The following is a 10,372-nucleotide window of genomic DNA, read 5'->3' on the forward strand; positions in this document are numbered from 1 at the left end:
AGAATTCAACCCAGGAAGTAGAGACCACTTGGAGGCTTATGTTTTCTGAGGTCCTCCAAAGACTCTCTGTGTCCAAAGAGCTGAGAGAGTTATAAATGAGTCAGTTTTACATCACTAAGTGTCCAAATGGCTTCCATCTGCACCCATTTAATAGGAGACATTTCTGAGCTCTGTTCTAGTGGACATGAAACCTCACTGACAAAGAACAAACAAAGTTCATTTAAAGCTCTATAAATACCTACGAACAACTGTGGTGACAGTTGTAACCATTTAGAAATGTCCATTTCAGAAATGTGTCAAGACTCAGCACTCTTTTTTAACTTTTCAGAAGATGGAACTGTTTTAAGAAGACTCCAAGACCAAATGAAATGAGCAATGTCAGAAAAAAGTAACAAAAGAAATTAATGCCACTTACTGTCAACCAATGGTTATCTAGAAGTTCCTTAGCTGTGATTCTGTGAGCAGGATCTACTTTTATAAGCTGTCTCAAAACATTTTTTGCTGCAAATGAAGGGGGGAAAACCCTGAAAATCATATTTCTCTTAACCTCAGTTAATGTCAGATATTAGCTGGGTGTGCTGGACAGCTTCAGTTGTCAACTTGACACACCTGGGAAGAGGGAACCTCAAATGGGGAATTTCCTCTATTGGATTGGCCTGGGGGCATGTCTGGGAGCATTTTCTTGACTGTTGAGTAATGTAGGAAGGTCCAGCCCAAAGTAGGTGGTGCCACACCTGGTCAGGTGGTCCTGGGTTATATAAAAAAGCAGGCTGAGCACAGACCAGAGAAGTAAACCAGTGTTCCTCCATGGTCTCTGCTTCAGCTCCTGCCTCTGTGATCTGACCTTCAGTTCTTGCCCTGACTTCCCTCAATGATGAACTGTGATCAGAATATGTAAGCCAAATAAATCCTCTCCTCCCCAAGTTGGTTTTGGTCAGAGTATTTTATCACAGCAACAGAAAGCTAACTAGACTACTGGGCATGGTGGCAAATGCCTGTATACCCACATACTTGAGAGGCTGAGGGTTGCTGGAGTCCACAATTTGTGGTCAGTCTGGAAAACATAGCACAGCCCCATCTCAACAACAACAGAAGCCATCCATCATCCCTTTTATTTAGGATATGATTACATATCCTAAATGTAATCAAGTACCCAAGCACCCTCCACACAGATGCCTAATGAATAAGGCTGAGTGCTAAGGATGACCTGGTTTAGTGGTCCATAGTGAAAATTAGCTAGATAACACCAAATATTTTCTTTAATTTTTATTCTATATTTTCTGGAAGTTTTTGATCATGAACAATCACTGTGAGGATATCTCTATCTCCACAAGCAAATATTGTTTAATTCTAAAGCATACTTTATGACTAGACAGAGATTTAAAACAGTTTTATCACTGGCCAACTTTCTGATAGTGTTTACTTTAGTAAATGATAACAAATCTATACTCACCAGAGTCACTTACAGAACCCCAGATAGCATCTTCAAATCGTAGTTCTCCCTTTCTTATTTGTTCAAAGAGCTTTTCTTCTGAGTTTGCCATGAAGGGTGGCTCTCCACATAATCTAAACAAAGGCAGTCATTTAGTATAAATTTCTTCAAAATAAGACTACTAAAAATTAAGTCTCTGTAGGACTTGGAAGCAGTGGCATTTCCCAGATGGCAACAGGAAGAAAGAAGCGAGCCTCTGGATGAAGAACGGAAGCAATGGGGCTTCCCAAGCTCAGAGCGTCTCATCTTATGTACAGAAACCTACAGATCTGCAAATGCCCCAAAGCTTCTGCAGGTGGGGAAGCCCTAAGCTTCAAGAGTTACAATTCAGGAAGGTGTGGAAGGGAAAACACACAAAAACAGTGGCAGCTCATGGGGGAGAGACATGTCAGCATGAGCAAGGGAAGACCAAGGCTGAAGGTACACAAAGCAATCTGGACTTATGGAAACACATAAGGGATTATCAGTGTCTACACAAGAGCTATGAATATATATATATATATATTGGCCAGGCAAGAGTTTTATCCATGGTAAAGCACTGTATCAAATGTCGGTAACAGTAACAATAAAATAAAACTGAAGAATAACCCTGGGGAGGTTCTGCACCAAAGACAAAAGAGGTTAAAGCAGCCACAAGCCTTCAACAACAGTATTCAAAGTGAAGGTCAGGATGAAGAAAATCAGTGAGAAAGGGTGAATATTGGATAAACACAATAACCAAAATCAGTACAACCATGAGCCCCGCGGAAGTGAACATGGGCCTGTTTGTGCATTCTGTAACATGGGGACTATCATTAGCATCTCTCAACAGAGCATGGCAAGCCTAGGAAGCTGATTCTATGGGCTGATCTAGATCAGAACTACAATGATATGCTTCAAAGCAGAGTTCATTTCCTTGGGGTACATTCTCGGTAAATGTTAGACACCATCATTAGAATCAACCCCAACATCTAAAGATAATCCTGTAGACAACTAGATGTGCCCAAGTATACCCAGATAGAAGGTGGAGCGGGACACAGCAAGGGAGCAACTTGGTATGTCTATGCCTCAACTCTAGGGATATTTTTCCAGTTTTATTAAAAGAATAAAATAGAGGTTGGAGAGATGGCTCAGCAATTAAGAGCATTGGCTGCTCTTGTAGATGACCCGGGTTCAAATCCTAGCACCCACATGATGGCTAACCACCATCCATAACACCAGTTCCAGGGGATCTGACACACTCAGGGCATTGACAGGGCTGCACTTACATACATGGAAGCAAAGCACTCATACACATAAAATAAAAATAAATTATAAAAAAGTACAAAATAGCATAATTCTATTATACTTCCCAAATTGCAGCCTATTCTTAGTATAATATAGGTCCCTAAGGCTTTTAACATTTACATTTTACTGGTTTTCTTGAGTAATATTTTCTGAGTTCTCTAAAAATCTAACTTATTAACATTTCTTGATCAAGCTAAAATTTGGTATTTTTGATGATGATGACGATGATGATGATGATGATTTCCTCAGAGAATAAAGTAACTCTCATCCTAGCAGTTGAGAAAGTTAGGCTAGAGCATAAGAGCTCTTCCTTTACCAAGAGGTTCTTTTTAACAGGTCCACATTGGTCAAATTGATGCGCAAATTCTTATTTTCAGACTTTTTCTCCAATAGCTCATTTTGACCTCCCTCTTTTCTGACTTCCCTTGCTATTGTTTTGTTTTAAATTAAAATTTTAAAATCCATAGAAAACAAAAAGAAAACGGCCAGAAAAATGGCCTTATGGACAATTACTATCCGTTATAACAAGCACAAGCTTCATTGACTTTGTTACCAAGCAGTGATACCACGGTCCCCACTTTCTCTGCTGTCTCTGCAACTATAGCTTAAGGGCTACATTTTTAACATTCCACTTTTTCTACCCTTTGCAATTTTATTTACGTAAAATGTATCTAATGGTTGGTCAATCAGCAGCATATGGAATTTTATGACTGCAATTTTCTAGCACATCCAGAAAGAGAATCTAAGACATGAAAAATGTCTCTCAAGCACTCCTATTATCTTCTGCATTCACAGGGATCCAAACAGCAAAGGAACCATGAAGAGTGTTTATTTATGTTAATTTCACCTTGAGAAAGAATGTTATCATTGTCCAATTAAGTAGAAATGAATCCAAGTTAACTGATAGGCAAGGAGGCAGCAATGTGCTGTGCTCTCAGTGAAGGAAAGCACCTAGAGCACTGGGCTCAGACAGGTTTGTGAATAGGCACTGATGATCTAAGTAGATCTACTGTGAAGGCAGGAAGACGCCAGTAGGAGGACATGCAGGCACACTCCAGAGCAGAGACACTCAAATTACATATTTAAGAAAGGGAAATTTTGAAGCTATGTAATACATTCACTTTCCTTAGCAGCAGATTCAAACTAAAAAAGCAGCAGACACCACATGAATTGTGCAATAATCAATTTTACATATTAATTTTGACTTTTGCTGTGTAGAAAGTCTTAGGAGTATAAAAGACTTGTTCAAATAGTTTTAATTAAAGACTGAAGCTCAGGATTCTAATCAGCACGAAATAATGATCAAAACTATAAATCCATTTATACTTCATGCAGTCTAAGCAATGGTGCGTGTAGGCTGGCCGAGCTACAGCTGAAGTCACATCATCCAGTCTCTACTCCCCATGTCTTCCATTTCACACAACTGTGAAAATGTAACTACCATGATGTCAATATTTAGAAATGATCTGGAAGAGTAGTGCATGGCGAAATCTCCAATATGGCCATAAAGTTAATGTTGCAGAGATGTGAAAATCTTCATATTCACCAAGAGGCAGAGCAATGGTCACTGACTATTCAGAGCACCTCCTAGACAATTCACTTAATTCAATTTGACACCGAACGTGTGTGACTAGTGCATCGGATGCCAGGGATGCGAAGATGAATAATTTGAGGTGTGTCTTTCACAGAATTTACAGACAGGACAACAGCTACAACATATAGATGATTAAATACCACCATGTAATCTGGTTTTAAAGTGTTATTGTTTATACATCAAAGTGAGCGCAAAGTTACACATGTGAAAATCCTCCTGGTTATTTTATTTACTTTTCTTTTGAGACAGGGTCTCATATAGCCCAGGCTAGCCTGGAACAGACCATATAGTCAAGGATGACCTTGAACTTCTGACCCTCCTTCCTGCACATCCCTAGTGGGGGACTGTAGGCAATGGCAGCACCACAACTGTTCTGTGCAGTGCTGGGGAGCAAACCCAGGGCTTCCTACATGCCAGGCAAGCACTCGACCAGCCTCACTACCTCCAATTTCTGTTTCGTTTTGTTTTTTATTTGAACATTACTATTTTGTTTGTCTTTTTGCATGATGCCTGTATCTAGCCTCTGTGGAATGCACCGATGTATATACAAAATGTATCTCAGCTGGCGTAGAATAGGAGATAAGTAAGTAGAAGGATTTAGTATTTGAGCTAAGTCAACCCACAGGAAAGAGTAAGCACTCAAGGCATGCACATGTATGCTTCACACACACACACACACACACACACACACACATACACACACACACACACACTATGCAGTGGAGGGTTTGGGTAATGAAGAGTGGCCTAGAGTCACAGAAAAAGGTAGCTTCAAAGGAGCACACCCAGCCCAAGACTGAAAGGCACACTAGAGTCAGGTCATGAAAGAAGTGCTAAGTCATGCCATGCAAGAATGCTGATAAGTTTCTATAGCAATGGATAATTATCAGAGGGCATTAGTCAGAAACTAACAGATGAGACTTGCAATACAGACAGACAATCTGGATAGCAGTGTAAATGACAGCTGACCTGGAGGGGGGAGAGGGGAGGGTGAACAGAAGACCCTGCAATATATCATAAGGAGAACTGATGCAGGTGAAGTGATCCAAAAAGAGATGAGGATGCTTCAAAGGCAACTGCCCCAGGACCTGGCTTTGACTGAATCGTGAGAGTGGGAAGAAAGGAAGAGGAAGAACCACGGAGGCTTTCGTGGTGTTAAGGGAACTGGGAAATACAAGATACTCCCTACATCCTGAACTAACTCCTACCTGCCTGCCCTCTCCCCACTGTGCCTGTCCATACTGGCAGCTCTAGGGCCAGGTGCTCTATCTCCCTGATCCTGATGGGCTACAGGCGAATCTCATATGAACACACACAGAAGCTCTGAGATGCAGCAAGAGATCAGGACAGTGGTTAAGTACAGATTTTCACTTAGCTTAGATCATATGGTGCACTGTTGCATTTATAGATCAATGAAAAGCAAAACTAAAAGTTATAAATTTATAGTATTAAAAAAATACCCTAGAGATTATCTTGACAACTAGTAAGAGAGCTTTCAGAATGACTTCCTACTGGTTTTTAAATGACTTCTTTAGAAATATATTGCTTCGCTGCAATTGAAGATCGATGTCATTCTACAGCCAGGGCCTGTTTATTTACACCATACTTTCAGGAGGTTACTTACAAGAGGTACATCATGACACCTATGCTCCAAATGTCGCATTGCTGGCTGTAGTCATGGGCATTGATAACCTCTGGTGCTGCCAAATAAGCAGAAATAAAATAATATTAATAATACAATGAATGGCTTTTAAATGCTTAAACACAAAGCACGAAAAATGTGCTGATGTGTTGTAATTTATTCCTCCATAGGGACAGAAAGAAGCAACAGCAGATGTTAAATGAATAATGCACAGGCCTTCCAACTGATGTCACTGAATCCTTACTCCTATCAATTAGCTCCTAATGGAACAATAGCATAAACCGTGTTACTAAATGTGAAACTGCTAAGAAGTGATTTTTCAAAGATTGTGTAGTTACGGTAGAAGACAATGTCTCAGCCCTTTCCCCAAAATAGAATTAAACACATAAACTTAGTTATAATTTAAAGTAAGGCCAGTAGGTACAAAGCAGAATTCATAAAAAAAAATAACATACATGACTAAAAAGCACTTTAGCAGACTAATAATAATGAAATCGTAGCACACCTACAACAGAATACAAATTAATTTCCACATTTTCTATGTGAGAAAACTGAGCTAGAAAGAGCGCTCCCAGAAGACCGGGGCAAGGCGCAGGGAGGCTGAAGCGCCAGGTGCATGTGCTGTTTGCTTTACGAAGGTCACAACAGAGTCCCACTCAAAACAGCACCATTCCTTTAACCATAAGGTGGTACATGATTGAAAGATGTTTTGTTTCTTAGTGGCTTTTTAAAAAGTCAGTGTGCTCCTGAGGAACATGTCTACTTTCCCTTTACAGGTAAGGATCACCTATCTTTCATTAAAGGAAAAGAAAACAGTCATTAAAGTATGTGTGTAGATTTCAAAAGAACGTCAAGACTTACAAAGTATTTTTTTCAATAAATCAGGTTAAGGATGCTATGAGACAGGCAGGCAGCTATTTGACTCCCTCTGTCAATAAGGCTGAGATGCCCTGACAGACTTGCCTGACGTCACACAGCCACACAGGGCTTCCATAGAAAAGGAATGTGTTGATTGGGAAAACAGCTCCAGTCTTCTCCACTAACACCCTGACAAGACACACACACACACACACACACACACACACACACACACACACTCTATAATAACCACTAAAAGCAAAGGGAATTTTATTTTCTTTCTTATCCTCTTACTACTGTTGAAGGAATGGAAAACAACAAAAAGGAGCTAAAAGTTTCCCACGGGAATGAGGAAAGGCTAAACTATAAATAGTGCACAAACTGAATAATCTCCAAATGATTGAAAATTTACTTCTCTTTAATCAAGTACTATATGTGACTGTAGTCTTTAACTCTACTTAAAAACTTTAAATACGGAATCAGTAAAGTGCAAGTTGTTCCATAGCTGTGTCTACACAAGGGCAGAGCCTGTGATTAGATGCAAGGAAGGCTGGCCATATTGATGCATTGCACAGCAGGAGCTAGGAAAGCCTGGTCCTCTTTTCAGAGGCTTCCTAATTACCAGGGGCATTTGTACTTGCACTGTCATCCCAGCCCTCAGGGATGCAGAAGCCAGAATAACTGTGCCAAGGAGCCATTTAGGAAGTCAGCAAAGCTCCGCAAACCATCTGTCTTCTCTCTTGTTCTCTCACTTGTTATCAGTGTAGACAACTAATAAGCAGGCATAAAACTCAGGGTGCTTGGATATATTTTCCCCATGTAACTACAGACCAGATGTCTTTTGCCAACAGGAGATATGAACAGAATCTAAAGTAGCCTTTTCCCAAATAAGATAAAACAATTTAAAAACTTTATGCAAGTAGGCAAAAAAAAAAAAAAAGCACTGAAGGAATTATACTCTTCAGCAATAAAAACAGATAAACTACTGACACAACAACATACATAAAATAGCAAAGTCATTATGGGGACCAGAAGACAAAGACAGATGCAAATGAGTATCCACTGTATGCTCCAATTCATGTGTACTCTAGACAAGTACAACTGTGCGTGGTGATAGAAATCACTGGTAATTACTGGGCCTGGGAAGGGAACTGAGAGGGACAGAGAGGAACATTCTGGGGTAATAAAAATGGCCTGCATCGTCACTGGCATAGTGATTACATGAGTGTGTGCAGCTGTCAAAACTCATTGGACTTTACACTTAAAGTGTGTGCATTTTGTTATATGAATTATATTTCTAAAAAGTAGAATTTTTTAAAAATCTACTAAAGGAACTTCTCAAGTTTTACCTTGGGAGATTATAATAACTGCGAGAGTCAACAGAAACAGAAAACAGACATAAATTAACAATATGGAAAATAAGAATCACAAAGGTATCATGTTTGGTTTAATAAGCACACATAGAAAACTTTATTTTCAAAAAACCAGGTACATGTATTTTAAAACTGTCCAGTGCAACATTTGTAGATACCGATAGTATGTTCAGTTACAAAGAAAGTTCTTAGGAGTTGAATGCCTATAGCATATAATCACCTATCACAATGAAGAAAACCCGCAAGCTAAGAAAACTAACACAGGATCATACAGACACATCCCAAATCAACCAGAAAAGAAAATAAATGCACTTCTAAATAATTCTTATACCAAAGAAGACTGAAATTAAAATTATAATGTAGTAAAAGATTATTCACAATTAGAACATTGTATGGCAAAAGAAATAGTCAAGGAAGTACTCATAGGAAAACACACGGCCCTAACATGCACTGGCTAGAAAATAAGATTGAAAACAAAAATAGACCAAAATAAAGTATAAAAAAGGAATTCGGAAAGCTAAAGTACAAATTGATGAAAAAGCAATACAAAAAACATTAGTCATAAGCCCAACAAACTGTCCTAACCACTAACAGATTTCGTCAAAACACTATGTGTTAAAATTGAGCACTAACATGGACACTGCGGTAAGCACTTCAGGCATATGTTCTTATTTCATTCCCAGGTCACCTGACTAAGAAAGAATCATCATCACAAATACTATCATCCTCCATGTTTTCCTTTTGTTCTCAACCCTTTTCTTCAACACACTAGAATGTTAAGCTCCACAAAGGCAAAGCATTAAGCCTTGTGACTGTATTCCCAAGCCAGAAAAGTGGCAGAACTAGGTCCTTAAGCAATTTTGATAAAAGAATGGTATAATACCTATTATACAGAAGTACCAACTGTGCCGGGAAGATTGTAAATGCAGAGCCGGAATCTTGAGTTAGCCAGATGACTTCAGAGATCATACTGGTAAAACTGTCTCATATTGCCTTCTTAGGAACTATCAGGCATTTGTAGGGGTTTGTAACCAAGATATACAAGAGAATTCAAACACTACAAGTGAGCATTATATGCATATTTATGCCAATAAAACTTTAAATCTCAATGAAATAAAAATTTTTCTAGAAAGATATAAATGATCAAAATTATTCAAGAAGATGTGGACCAGCTGAATAACTCAGCATAAACTAAAAATATAATAGAAATTTTTTTAAAAAAAGAAAGAAACACGTCACCCAAACGGTATCAGAACCAAAAGATTTTAGGGAGAAAAATTCAAACAATCAATTAATAAATAGCATCTATCAGCATATAAAATAATTTTAAATAAAAATTTTTGTGTGTACATGCAGGTGTGGGGGGGGTGTGGGTGTATGCACCAGTGGAGGCCAGGCCATGGTCTATTCCCTTAGGTGTATTTCGTCATGGTTTTCCACCTTACTTTTTTGGAACAGGGACTCACACTGAACCCAGAGTTCACCAATTGACTGGATTAGCTGGTCAGCCAGATTCTGGGATCTGCCTGTGTTGACCTCCCAGGCCATAGATACCCTAGACTTACAGATGCACACTGCCATGCCTGATTTTTCCATTGCTGCTGGGGATCTGAACTTGCACAGCAGGCAGAGCAGGCACATTTGTAACTAAACCATCTCCTCAGACAAAATTTTTATTTTTAAGTGAGGTTCAGTTAAACATTTGGTTTTCAGCACAGTCCTAACATTAAAAAAAATGAAAGACAATTTATTTTTACTCTTAAGGTTGTTTGAGGATCTGTTCCTCAAGAGTCACATGGGCTTGGGAGGACTCCTTTCTAGTACCAGTTCTGTCTATGTGAAGTTAAGTCAAAGGTCCTACTTGACCATAGCTGCCTTCACTTGGAAGCATGGAGGAAATGTTTCCTCTGTGTTGACCTTCCTCTTTGTAGACTGGACACTGGTTCAGGTCCATCTGGTGGGGTCTCCATGGCCTCCTTGCTCAAGAGGACAGGTGACTCACCACAGTTACAGGACATTTTGAGAGATGCTCATAGTCCCCTGGAACTTAGTTGACCTAGGACGGCAAGGAGCAGTAAAAACTGTCCTTTATGTCCCCCCTGACCAAATTAGTATAGGCCTCAAAGTATGGCTGTTAAACATCCAAG

The 10,372-nt window shown here is 39.3% G+C and overlaps 1 protein-coding gene across 6 annotated transcripts in view; it reads right to left on the reverse strand.

The window, feature by feature from the left end:
- Nucleotides 1-10,372, reverse strand: part of Stk33 (serine/threonine kinase 33) — a 267,213-nt gene that overhangs the window by 70,664 nt on the left and 186,177 nt on the right. For 5 of the 6 annotated variants that reach the window (XM_029556325.1, XM_008853436.3, XM_008853435.3 and 2 more), the window contains 3 exons: nt 5,977-6,052; nt 1,454-1,566; nt 416-501 (listed from right to left, as the gene is read on the reverse strand). In XM_029556325.1, the coding sequence (XP_029412185.1) occupies nt 416-501; nt 1,454-1,566; nt 5,977-6,052 (275 nt within the window). The remainder of the gene's footprint in view (nt 1-415; nt 502-1,453; nt 1,567-5,976; nt 6,053-10,372) is intronic. The other variant, XM_029556326.1, reaches the window with a different exon arrangement.

This window comes from Nannospalax galili, unplaced genomic scaffold (genome assembly GCF_000622305.1).
Source record: "Nannospalax galili isolate Female #2095 unplaced genomic scaffold, S.galili_v1.0 scaffold44, whole genome shotgun sequence".
Lineage (NCBI taxonomy): Eukaryota > Metazoa > Chordata > Mammalia > Rodentia > Spalacidae > Nannospalax > Nannospalax galili.